The sequence below is a fragment of the Corylus avellana genome, chromosome ca2 (assembly GCF_901000735.1).
Source record: "Corylus avellana chromosome ca2, CavTom2PMs-1.0".
In the NCBI taxonomy this organism is placed as follows: Eukaryota; Viridiplantae; Streptophyta; class Magnoliopsida; order Fagales; family Betulaceae; genus Corylus; species Corylus avellana.
This window is the reverse complement of record NC_081542.1, coordinates 24,933,855-24,947,475: the sequence shown is the minus strand read 5'-3', so window position 1 is coordinate 24,947,475 and position 13,621 is coordinate 24,933,855. Positions and strand designations below refer to the sequence as shown.

Sequence of the window (13,621 nt, the reverse complement as noted above, 5' to 3'; positions counted from 1 at the left end):
GCGTATCTCATCTTCTAACTCCCATGACGCTTCTTCGATTTCATGATTCCTCCACAAAACTTTCACTAGTGGAATGCTTTTCGTACGTAGCTCTTGGACTTTGTGATCTAATACTTTTACCGGAACCTCTTCATATGCCAAATCTCCTTGTAACTGTAACGGTTCATAACGAATCACGTGGGAAGGGTCAGGGATGTATTTTCTCAGCATAGAGACATGAAAGACATTATGTATATTTGCAAGTCCCGGAGGTAAGGCTATACGGTAGGCCACAGGACCTATTTTCTCCAGAATTTCAAACGGTCTGATGAAGCGGGGGTTCAACTTCCCTTTCTTGCCAAATCTAGTGACTCCCTTCATTGGTGCCACTCTAAGAAACACTTTGTCGCCTTCTGCAAATTCCAAGCTCCTTCGACGTATATCTGCATAGCTTTTCTGTCAGTCTTGAGCTGCTGATAGCCTTTGCCGAATTAAAGCAACTTTATCTATGGTATCCTACACAATATCTGGTCCTAAAATTCTCCGTTCTCCAAGCTCGTCCCAATAAAGTGGGGATCGACATTTTCATCCGTACAATGCTTCATATGGAGCCATTCCAATGCTTGCTTGATGGCTGTTATTATAAGCAAATTCCACCAAGGGAAGATAGCGTGCCCAGCTACCACTGAAATCTAATACACAGGCTCGTAACATGTCCTCCAATGTTTGGATGGTCCTCTCTGACTGCCCGTCTGTCTGAGGATGGTATGCAGTGCTAAATCTCAACTTAGTCCCCATTGCTTCTTGTAGACTCTTCCAAAATCTTGATGTGAAACGAGGATCTCTATCCGACACTATTGATATAGGTACCCCATGTAATCGAACAATTTCCTGTAAATACAGTTCTGTCAGCTTCTCCAGTGAGTATTTCACCCTTATTGGAATAAAATGAGCGGCTTTAGTCAACCTATCCACAATCACCCATATTGCATCGTATCCTGCTTGAGTTCGTGGTAACCCCACTAAAAAGTCCATGGCTATTTCTTCCCATTTCCACACTGGTATTTCTAGGGGTTGTAGTGGTCCTGCAGGTCTTTGATGTTCTGCTTTGATTTGCTGACATGTCGAGCACCGCCCTACAAATTCAGTAATGTCCCGCTTCATTCCGTTCCACCAAAAACGTTCCTTAAGATCCCGATACATCTTAGTGCCTCCTGGGTGAACTGTATATGGTGAGACGTGTGCTTCTTCCAATATCAGTTTCTTTATCTCCTCATTATTAGGCACACAAATTCTATTCTGGTATCTGAACAAACCATCTGATGTGGTACCATAACCCAAGACTTGTCCCTTGTTGGCTCTCTCCTTAATTTGAATGATCTCTTCATCTTTTTCTTGAGCCATACGGATATCCTCCAGTAGTGTGGATTTAATCTCGAGTTTCGCCATTAACGCTTGTACCTTTCCTATCACGATCTCCATATTGAGCTTCTCAATGTCTGTCTTTAGATTATGGGGTAAGGCTTTTAAACATGCTATTTCACTTCTTGATTTTCTGCTTAGGGCATCTGCAACCACGTTGGCTTTCCCAGGGTGGTAATTAATTACACAGTCGTAGTCCTTTATTAGCTCCAACCATCGCCTGTCTTAAATTCAGTTCCTTCTATGTGAATAAGTATTTAAGACTCTTGTGATCTGTATAAATTTCACACTTCGCTCCGTAAAGATAATGTCTCCAGATTTTTAATGCAAAAACTACTGCAGCAAGCTCTAAATCATGGGTGGGATAATTCAACTCATAAGTTTTAAGTTGTCGAGAGGCATATGCTACTACTTTGTCATTTTGCATGAGGACGCAGCCAAGCCCCTTTCTAGAAGCGTCGCTGTAAATAACAAATCCACAAGATTCTGATGGAAGTGTTAAGATTGGAGCAGTTACTAACCGCCGTTTTAGCTCTTGAAAACTTTGCTCACATTCATCAGTCCACAAGAAACGAGCATTCTTTTTTGTCAGAGCAGTTAGCGGTCCAGACAATTTTGAAAAACCTTCTACAAAACGCCGATAATAGCCAGCCAGACCCAAGAAACTTCTGATTTCATGTACATTGGTGGGTCTCTCCCAATTTACTACAGCTTCAACTTTCTTGGGGTCTACTGAGATGCCATCCTTTGATACTACATGCCCGAGAAAAGTGACTCTATCCAACCAAAACTCGCACTTTGAGAACTTTGCGAACAATTGTTTTTCTCTAAGCCTTTGTAAAACGCACCTCAAATGGTCTTCATGTTCTTTCAAGCTTTTGGAGTAGATTAAGATATCGTCAATGAACACCACCACAAATTGATCTAAGAAATCATGGAATACTCGATTCATCAGGTCCATGAATGCTGCTGGGGCATTAGCTAATCCAAATGGCATTACCAAATACTCATAATGGCCATATCGGGTGCGGAAAGCCGTCTTGGAAATATCTTCCTTCCTTATCCTCAACTGGTGATACCCCGAACGAAGGTCGATCTTTGAGAAAATCAGAGCACCCTTCAGCTGGTCGAACAAATCGTCTATACGAGGTAGTGGGTATTTATTTTTGATGGTGATTTTGTTAAGTTCCCGATAGTCAATACACATCCGAAAAGTACCATCCTTCTTTTTCACAAAGAGCACAGGCGCTCCCCATGGCGATACGCTGGGGCGTATGAATCCTTTGTCTAACAATTCTTGTAGCTGGGTCTTCAATTCTTTTAATTCTGCAGGTGCCATCCTGTAGGGTGCCTTGGATATTGGAGCTGCTCCTGGAATTAAATCAATGCAAAATTCTATTTCCCTGTCAGGAGGAAGTCCTGGAAAGTCTTCTGGAAAGACATCAAGGAATTCTTGCACCACGGTTATCTCCTCCATTTTTCTTTCCTCTTGAGGTGACTCCTTCAAGCATGCCAGGTAGACTTGACATCCTTCTAGTAATAATTGTTTGGCTTGTATTGCTGAGATTAGTTGTGGAGTAGCGCCCACCTTGGTTCCCACAAATTTGAATTCGAAGTCAGTTGGAAGTCTGAAAATTACCTCTTTGTTGTGGCAATCAATGATGGCATGATTTTTTGATAACCAGTCCATTCCGAGGATAATGTCGAACCCTTCCATATCAAATACTATCAAATCAGCAGTGAGGGTTCTTCCCTCAATAAGAATTGGGCAACCCGAGACTATTTTCCTGCATAACACTGATTTGCCTACCGGGGTAGATACTAGTACTCCTATTTCCATAGGTTCTATATTAATACAAAATCTCCTAGCATACTTAGCTGATACAAAAGAATGAGTAGCTCTAGAATCGAATAAAACCACAGCCTTGCCAATAAAGAGAGATAGAATACCTGTGACTACTTCATTCTCCGTTTCTGCTTCACCTCGTGTGAGGGCATAAACCCTGGCTTGAGTGGAAGCGATTATTCCTTGCCTGTAATGATGCAGCACCTCCTTTTGCCCTTGGGCAATCTCGTGCAAAGTGACCAGCCTGACCGCATCGGTAGCACATATTAGTCCCTGTACGACACAGTCCATAGTGGAGGCGTTGGCATTTCGGACAAGGCGCGTTGGTGGCTGAACTCGACCCATTTCCCATGGGTTTGACTCTATGATTATTTCCGTTCGGTCTTCGTTTCCATCCAGCTTGGTTTTCATTTGGTGGAAGTGCAGCCCTCTTTCGTGTTTCCGTCATTGCCAAAGCACTCCTCTTCACGCTCTCCTCAGCTAGAGAGGCCTTGTTGACTAATTCCACAAAATCTTGAATTTCAAAACATACAATACGTTCATGGATTCATGAGTTGAGACCCTGTTCAAACTTCCTTACTCGATTTTGCTCATCTGCCACCAAGTAGGGAGCAAAGCGAACCAATTCATTGAAGCGGCCAGCATACTGGGCGACTGTCATATTTCCCTGGGTGAGGTCCATGAATTCTCGAGCCTTCGCATCCCTGAGAATCTTAGGAAAATATTGCTGGAGAAATTCTTTCTGAAATCGTGGACAAGAGATTGCTTCCTCCCGGCCTAGTTCTTGAATCAGTAATACCTTTTTGGCAGTCCACTAGTGTCTGGCTTCACCTGACAGTCGAAAAGCGGTGTATTGTACTTTTTGTTCTTCTGTGCAACCTGCAAGTCGCAAAATCTCTTCCACATCAGTCAGCCAATTTTCGCATTCCATAGGATCTCGTTTCCCATCGAACGAAGGAATGGGGAGTCGCTCAAAGAGTTTGAATGGGCAACCGTGCTCCTCCTCACGGGGTGCTTCTCTTCTAAGATCAGTTATGGCTGTGACGAATTGCCTAGCCATAGCTTGAAACATCTGAACCATATCCGGGGTAGCCTCAACTTCCAAACCTTGGGAAGATCCTTTTCCTCCTTATGCCATAATTCTGTAATGTGATAAAAATTAGAGTTTCCTATCTAACTACTTGCAAAAATCGTAAGCGTAGTGATGCAATATGACCTAAGCCTAAGTTAAGAAAGTACAAGTCAAACTTATAGTTGACTTGGCTCTGATACCATACTTGTCACGCCCCCGATTAAGGTGAATAGGGAAAACGCGAACTTAAAAGAAAATCACAACAAATAAGGAATAATTATCAGAGATCATCGCATTAATACTAAGTAGCAAGTAAAGATAGGCAGTCAAAAGTTATGTAGGATTAGTGTTTTACTATGAACATTACAAAATATCGTTGACATGAGTTGGGAATCCTAAAACAACATTTCAAGCCATGTCAGGAGGTATAATCAAAAGTGACTACTATAGGGGGTTATAGCCTCCCCATGTGTCAAGTGTTCTCCTATATATAAACATCACAAAAAATATTGTGCAGTCTACAAAAACAAAAGTCTGCACAACAATGGCTTGATCTGGCAACCCATTGGACTCTCCAGCTCTAACACCCCTACGGCTCCGCAAAGCAGTAGGTCCAGGTATCCCAAGCATAGGGCCATACAATAGGGTCCTCAATAGCAAGGACGCCTACGGGAATACCCATCCTCAGAATTATAATGTACAGCGGCATCTGAAAATTTTAAAGGGAAAAAGGGGTGAGTTCGACAACTCAGTAAGTAGCCACAACACCAAAATGCTACAAAACATGCAATGCAGATGTTATGCACAATAAATAAATTAAATGACAATTAATACAAGAATATTAAGTGACTTATGAGATGTACATGCACTTCCTTTTTCTTCCTTTCAAAATTTGCTGTTTTACCCTTTTGACCCGACGCCACAATTTTTACCGTGAGTAGCGCACGTTGGCTTGTCCCGAAGGACCTATATGCTCATCCTGTCGTCACAGGGGAGAGCTACCAGGTTGGGAACTTCCCTAGGTGAAGGCCACCTGGCCGGTAGCACACACCTTCTCGTAACCGTCCTTCGGTGTGCTTGCCCTGCTACCCTATGCGGTACCAATCGTCACTATAATTGTGTCTCGGGTTAAACATTTAAAACCATGAATGCACATATAACATTTCATATGATCTGTAAGCTCATCTGTAACTGTATGCTATGCCATGAATGTACATATAACATTTCATATAATCTGTAAACTCATTTGTGCCATGAATTTTGAGAGCTCTTTTCATTCATAATTACAGTTATGCATAGATCATGAAATATGGTAACTGTAACATGAAAATTCTTAAACAATGGCATATGAATAAATAAAACTTGTCATTAAAATATGGAAGGAAATGCAATTAAAAATTATGTGAATGATTTATAAAATCCTCAACATTTTTCTAAAAAGTTTATAATAAAATATGTTGGGGTTTTTGGTGTTGTGTCCCCTTACTTGGATTTGACGCCGCATTGGATCGAGTCGTCCTTTTACCTAAATAAATTGTAAAGATGAATTTAGAAGTGTTTTTAAATTTTTAGTCAAAGTTTTCAATAATATATATATATATATATATATGTGTGTGTGTGTGTGTGTGTGTGTGTGGGAGGGGGGGTGCACGGTTCCCCATGTATAAATGCACATGTGTATATATATACACATAATTCCCATTATATCAATTTCTCTCCCAATCTGCTGTGCACGTCTATATATAGATATTTATAAATATATATATATATATATATATATGATATCCAATATTTCCTCCCAATATGCTGCATATGTGTACATATATATATATATATATATAAAACATCATGACTATATAGGTATATATATATACATGTGTGAGGTGCTAAACATTTATTCATGAGATAAAATAAAATAAAATTTTATTATTGCTATTATCATTATCATGGATGTATAATATTTAATCACCAAAAATCTGTTCTAAACAAAAAATATATATATAATCTACAACTAACATTTCAATATTAGCAGAAATCCTAAAATACTCACAAAAGCAAATACTAATTTTTTCCTAATTTCTTTCAATAAAATAGCAAAATAATGAGAAGGGGACTTACTGTGGGGGTTTGCAAGAGAAGGAAGAAAGCAAGCTGAACTAGGCTTTAACTTGCTACTGGTGGCGTGAGAGAAAGAAGGAGTTTTGGGCATATATATAATGGAGAAGGGTGAGTTAGCTCTTTGACAAGTGTAATATACCTAGGGAAGGAGGCATGCCATTGGACACATGCACCCTCACGTGGGGTCATGCATGAAACCCATGGAGCAGGGTGAGACACCTTGGTTAATAGGTGTCCAAAAAGAATTCAAGTGTTGACACGTTTTTTTTTTTTTTTTTTTTTTAATTATTATTATTAAGCAATAAATCTTAAAGCTTCCAACTAATTAATAGGCTAACAACCCCTCTAATATTCTCCTAACTAAAAGAGTCCTCAAATATATATATATATATATAAACAAAATGCTTTTTAATTTTATTTTAATCCATAAAATATATAAGATATCACATATGCAATACATATCATCAAGGCGTCCCAAATATTCTTCTTGGTACGTTGCGGTACCTTCGTCCAATCGTCCGGTATTCGGACATAATATTCGGACCGGTCGTCTAAATCTCATGGCGCTAAATCCAACGGGCTGCAATGATGCATTGTATATACATGCATATATAGACATGTAAACTTAAGAGGAGAACAAGACAAGGGAAAAAAAAATATTCGAAATTACAACATACAAATAAACAAATAGTATTAACGGTTGATAAGGTTGGTGTGAAGAGAGTGCAATCTTACCAACAACTGTTACATTAATTTTAACATGCATGGTTCAAACCTAAATGATATATAACGTGAATGGTTTATATTATGTATATGTCAAAACTTTAATATGACTAATGTTACTTTAATTATTTTAATCAGATTCCAAATGAACGTGAAAAATGTTATATATATATCCTTTTGGTTTTACTATATATTAAAGCATGCGCGCTTTCTTGTATGCATGACTAACGGTAAGAAATTAATTGTCTTATATTTTTTAATGTTGGAATGGGGTATGGGGTTATAAAAGGGAAGTAAATTAAGTGTTTGTTTTGTAGAATTTAATTTTATTGAATGTTGGGATGAATCATATTGTACAATATTAAACCTGATAATGTTGGGATCATTTTATATATATATATATACTGAGATGTCAATTTGACACGTCAGAGTTATTTAAATATAACTTTGTCTTACAAAGTTATTTAAGTAACTTTGTCTAACTTACTGACGTGTCTAACTTAATGACGTGTCTAACTTTGACATGTCTGTAAATATAAAATTATTAAGTTATTTAAATAAAAAATTTTAAAATTAAATTGAATTCAAATTTACTGACGTGTCAAATATTGACATGTCAGTAAATATCGACGTGTTATGTTCAACACGTCAGTAAATGTTGACGTACCGCTTTTGGCAAGCAAAAAAAAAAGTTGTTGACGTTCCGGTTTTGGCACGTCAATATTTATTGACGTGGCAAAAAATAGATAGTGTTTGTCACGTCAAAAAATGGCCTTTTTTTTTGTAGTGGCAGCTTAATATTACTCGCTCGAGCTTCAGCAATGGCGGAAGAAAGAAAGAAAAACAAAGAGAAAAAGGAAAAGTTTGGGTGGTGTGGTACTCGATCGTTGCTTCCAGCTAGGAGAAAGAAAAGAATAAAAAAAAAAAAAAAATCAAACGCGCTAGGCCTCTTGATTAAAAGGCATGGCGCACTGGGGGGATGGGACGCGACTGCATGCGCGGGGAGCTCAAGGAAATTTCCTGACGTGCCATGTTTGGCACGTTAGGAAATTCTGACGTGCTAGGTGTCGCACGTCAGGAACTCCCGACATGCCACACATGGCACGTCAGGAAAAGTTATTGAAAATATATATATATATATATAGTGTTCTGACGTGGCGACATGTACCACGTCAGAAAAAAAAAAATATATATATATATAGTGTTCTAACGTGGCACATTCCCACGTCAGAAAAATTCTGACGTGGTAAATGTCGCCACGTCAGAAATGATATAATTTTTAAATTCTTAAAATCTGTAATATATTTCTGACCTTGCAATATAAAATACATCTGAATTTTCTGACGTGTCTGTTGTAACACGTCAAAAAATTCTGACGTGCCACTATTCACGAGTCAGAAAATTATTTTTTGTTAAAAAATTTCTGACGTGGCAACAAAACATGTATTGTAACCACGTCAGAAAATGCTATTTTTTTTTTTTGTAGTGATAGCAAGACTCTCGGTCAAATGAAAAATTTCCAGGAAAACTTCGAAATGCAATAATCACGCTGTGAAGGTCATAGCACGCGCCCAGCCCGTAACTGTTGAGTCATCAATTTTGAAATGAAACACAAGCGAGCACACAACAAAAACAGCTTCTGGAAAGCCAATGGAGTGAGAGCACACAGATCGATTTGAGAACCCACTTCCAAACATTACATTAAGCCTTATGGATTTTGAATGTAATTCTACTTAAAAATTAGTATGTTCAAATTTAAGTTCTTTGCATGGAGTGACGCAGATTTCAAATTGAGAAAAATGCTTCTTTTTTTTTTTCACATAATTGGATGGAGAAAGACTTATAAATTTTAGTTAAGCCATTGTGGATTCTATTTAAATTATTCACATGGATTCAGATTACCTAAATGTTGTAAACTTCTCGCTCTTCATTTACAGCCATATTGACCAACCCAATAATGTGGTAGAAACAACTTGAATTAGTATCATGTTTATCGATAAAAATAAGATTTTAATAACAATCTAAGAGAGTATTATAGAATAATTTTAGGCGTGATATATGCTTTCTAAATGCGAACTAACGTGCCAGAGACATTTACCTTGAATATAACATTTCTCCACCTTTTTTCAGTTAATTCATAGGCCTCTAAAGATCGAATCCTGTCACAAGATAACAAAAACAAACGAAATAAAAATAATAAATTAAATATATGGATAAATAACTACGTAAGCCTCAAATTTCATTAGAACTAAATTGACAACAAAGCAAATTATTAGAAAATATAAAATCACATTTAAACAATGTTAAGATATTCAAAAGAAAATGAAAAAAAAAAAAAAAAAAAAACCTTGTAATACAAGTGATGCTTGCAATCTGTTCTCCTTGGAGACAGTGGAGGATTTTGAAGGAGTAAATCCTTCTGCATCCAAACTGCAAACCATGGAAGTTTATAAACTGGTAACATTTATCAGGCATTTTAGTTGGTTTTGCCATTTCTCCAACGGTGTGGGATTTGATTTATACAAGGTGGCAATAACTTTAACCCACACTCAAACGAAAAATTACAAATAAATTAAACCTACTGAAATGACTTCTGTAAAAACATGTGAAGGCCAAACCAAAGTGATGTCTGAAAAAGCAACAATTATTTCACATGCACCCCTGTTCCTCCATCAGTAATAAAAATCCTGAAGAGAGTAGCAGTGGCTTCAGCGTGTAGTCTATTCGTAACTTCTATCATTGAAATCGAGAGAAGAAAAAAAAAATCATTGAAATCCTCTTGTGATTGGACACAGATCCCGGCCATGTTTTAAAATTGTCAAGATAACAATTTAAAATATAGGGCATAATGTTAAAAAGGTTATTTTGTTAAGTTATAGTATTTAAATTACTATATATCTGGCTTTGTAAATTAGTCAAAAGTTTGCTCCAGAGTTACGGTGCTTTTGTGCTTAACAACTTTGTTGATGAGGATTGTAGCTCAATAATTTATAATTTTATTTAAAGAAGCGCTATGCATATTAATTTTTTTTTTTAAAAAAATTGGTTATTAATTAATGTGTTACCCTCTGATAAAATTTATTATTTTGAAAAATATGTCACTAACTTATAGAATTGTGACACATTATTTGGAAACAAAGTTTTGGAACAAAAATTTGAGACGTTTTTATTTTTAATTTTTTTAAGTTTTTTAATTGTTTTAATATTTATAGTTTTTAGTTATTAGTTTTTTTTGTTTGTAATTTTGTAATTTTTAAATAGTTTATTATTATTATTTTTTTAAAATATCCTATTTATATATTCACTTTCCAAAATTTCTAATAAAATACAAATAAAAAACTAGTGAAAAAGGTTTGTCAAACATTTCCAATTGGCGATCTATGAAGGCTTGCTTCTGACTTTTGCTGCCAGAATGACAAGACTCTAGTCTAAATGAATAGGTGTAGGGGTAGATTTTCCAACAATAAAATCAAAAGGACAGATTTGATTCTCTTAGCCTGTGTATAAAATCCGAAGGACATATTTTAGCAATAGAAAAAAATTATAAAGGACAGATTTTGATTTTATTCAACGTTTTCTTGTTGGACCGGTCGTGTATGTGTGAAAATTTTTTTAAATGGGTTTTAAGATTTAGAAAATGATAAAGGTACCATTAATATGTGTATAACAAGGTACCATTTCACAACTTAAACCCTACTTTAACTCAAAGTTGGGTTTAAAAAAGTTTTAAAGTATTTTTGGTGAACGTTTTGTAAAAAAAAAATATTTGTTATTTGTTATTATTATATTTTTTTGGTAAAGTCTACTTATTTTCATAAACTATCACTAAATTAATAATATTTTTTCCAAATTTTTAAAGGGAAATTGTATATAAAATCCTTAGGTAAACGCGCCTTTTTTAAAAACTCTCTGGGTTTTTTTTTTCGAAAATTTACTCCCTGGGTTAATGGAAATGACAATAAAATCCATGCCGTCAAAAATTTTTAACAGCCGTTAGTCAAATTCAAAACGCACCGTTTCACCTTATTAAAATATTAATTTTTTTTTATTAATTTAATTTTAAAATTTAAATCTAAAAATAAAAAAATTAAAAAATTAATCTTTTGTCAACTCACGACTTCTTTCCTCAACCCCGGCGAACACACCCCAGCTCTCGAATCTCTCCGGCAACATCAACGGTGGTTTGGCTTCGGTGGTGCCTTCTCCAGTTGTTGGAGAACAATTGATTTCTCAGTTAGATTTCCAGTTGGTGACTTCTTGCCTTCAAATTGATTTTTCAAGTTGAAGAACAAGAAAAAGAGAATTTTACTGCTGGTTCTTGTTATTATATCTTGATGGTCTTTTATCTTTACAATTTCAGGGTCTCTACTGCAATTACCAAAGGGAGAAAAGGAGACTGTTGTCGATCTGATCATTGCTCAAAGTTTTTGGTTTCTTGCTCTGGGTTTTGTTGGTAGAAGGATTTTCTGAATGGGTTTTGCTTAGTCTTTTTTTTTTTCTTTTTATTTCTGGTATATGGGATTTTTTCAGCTTGTCAGATGTCAACGTTTGGAGAATCTGGTTGTTTCCCTCAGAGCCAAGCTAACGTTTACCCAAGTCAATCTGATCATTGTTTCCCTCTTGCCTTCAAGGAGAATTACAGCAAGCATCAGAAAGGTTTAAAAAAATTCCACAGGCGTCAAAAGATTCCAACTTGTTTAAGACGGCTAAAACACATTAGCAGAGGCATGCATAACATTGTCCCTTAAGATGTTGGATTCTCATACACAAGACTCAGGAGCCCAATTTCAATAGCCCTTCTCAGAAAGGGAATTACATCAAAATTGCACATCTAAAAAAGGGATTCTGGTAGATTGGTAGCGCCTGGTTTGATGGAATTGCGTTTTTTCTGGGGTTGTCAATACTGAGAAAATTTGAGTGTTTTTTACTTTGTTTGGTTTGAGGAAGACCTTTTTTGGCATTGGATTGTGCTCTGTAATTATGTATTGTTTTGAGGAAAAATTGGAGGTTTGGATGTTTGTGATTACTCTAATCATTCAAATATGACAATGGAACTGTAGTAGTGCATTGTCGTTGTTAGGAAAGATCCATAGGAAGATGGACTCCACAACCCCTCCCTCCTCTCCTGTGCGAATTTACCAACTTCCTCTGTCACCTCACCACCACCACCTTCTTCCCCTGCTCCGTCGAATTCTTCAACTACGCCTACTCAGACTACTGACACCCCAGCGCCTTCATCCCCTTCAACCCCTTCAACTCTAGCTCCTCAGTCTCCTCCACCGCCAGCCCCTGCTGCTCCTCCTCCATCCCCGCCAGCTTCACCCTCACCGGTATTAACACCACCTCCAACCTCACTGCCACCTTCTCCGCCAACCACCATCAACTTCACCACCGCCATCGCTACCAGCATGACCCCCACCATCTGCCCCTTTGCCAGATCACCCCCTCCAGTTTTATCTTCGCTGCCACCACCACTAGGAGGCTCTCCTCCGCAAGCATCCCTTACACCTCCGGTGGCATCCCCACCTCCCCCTCGAGCCATTCCACCAACTGCATCTTTACCTCCTCCACCCAATGATCCAGCACCGCCTTCCTCCAATCTAGATCTGGGAAATTCTGGGAAATTTTTACGATCTCTCTGGAATTTAAATTAATTTTAAAATTAAATTAAAAAAAATTAATATTTTAATAAGGTGAAACGGTGCGTTTTGAATTTGACTAACGGCTGTTAAAAATTTTTGACGGCATGGATTTTATTGTCATTTCCATTAACCCAGGGAGTAAATTTTCGAAAAAAAAAACCCAGGGAGTTTTTAAAAAAGGCGCGTTTACCTAAGGATTTTATATACAATTTCCCATTTTTAAATAAGACAATGCCTCCCAAATTTACCACTAAAATAACAATATCCCCTTCTTTGGAAGAGCGTGCTTTGCAAAAATGAATTAATACGAGAAATAAAAAAAATTTCATTGAAGTAAATTACTAGTACACAATCAAGGCGTCGTGTACTAAATTGACAACAAAGCAAATTATTAGAGAAATAAAAAGTCACTTTTAAACAACACAATTAGATCACAAAACGATTCATTCGGTTCTAAGTTAAAATAAAAATAAAAATAAAAAAAGTTGCAAATAATCCTCACAAGAACAAGATAACTTACTCCCAGTCCAACCAAAAACAATATTAAGATGTTCATAAAAAATAAAAAAATTGTAATACAAGTGATGCTTGCAATCTGTTTTCCTTGGAAACAGTGGAGGATTTTGAAGGAGTAGATCCTTCTGCATCCAACCCGCAAACAATGGAACTTTGGCTGGTAACATTTATCAGCCATTTTACTTGGATTTACCATTTCCCCAACGGTGGGGTGTGCTTTATACAAGATGACAATAACTTTAACCCACAGTTAAACAAAAAATTACAAATAAACCATTAAGGTATTGAAATGACTTCAAAGTT

The 13,621-nt window shown here is 36.8% G+C and overlaps 1 protein-coding gene across 1 annotated transcript; it reads right to left on the bottom strand.

Moving 5' to 3' along the window:
• Window positions 1-12,426: 12,426 nt before the first annotated feature.
• On the bottom strand, window positions 12,427-13,514 carry LOC132169404 (glycine-rich protein 5-like). The gene is made up of 2 exons (XM_059580440.1): window positions 13,455-13,514; window positions 12,427-12,798 (listed from the first exon to the last, which is right to left on the bottom strand). The coding sequence occupies exons 1-2, from the start codon at window positions 13,512-13,514 to the stop codon at window positions 12,427-12,429; spliced, it is 432 nt and encodes a 143-aa protein (XP_059436423.1).
• Window positions 13,515-13,621: the final 107 nt, after the last annotated feature.

Excerpts from the sequence above, each read along its gene's own strand:
- LOC132169404 (XM_059580440.1), bottom strand. The coding sequence starts at position 13,514 with ATGGTAAATCCAAGTAAAATGGCTGATAAATGTTACCAGCCAAAGTTC. Across the intron at positions 12,799-13,454 it reads CAAAGTTCCATTGTTTGCGG|AGAGATCGTAAAAATTTCCC; the intron begins GTTGGATGCAGA and ends TTTAAATTCCAG.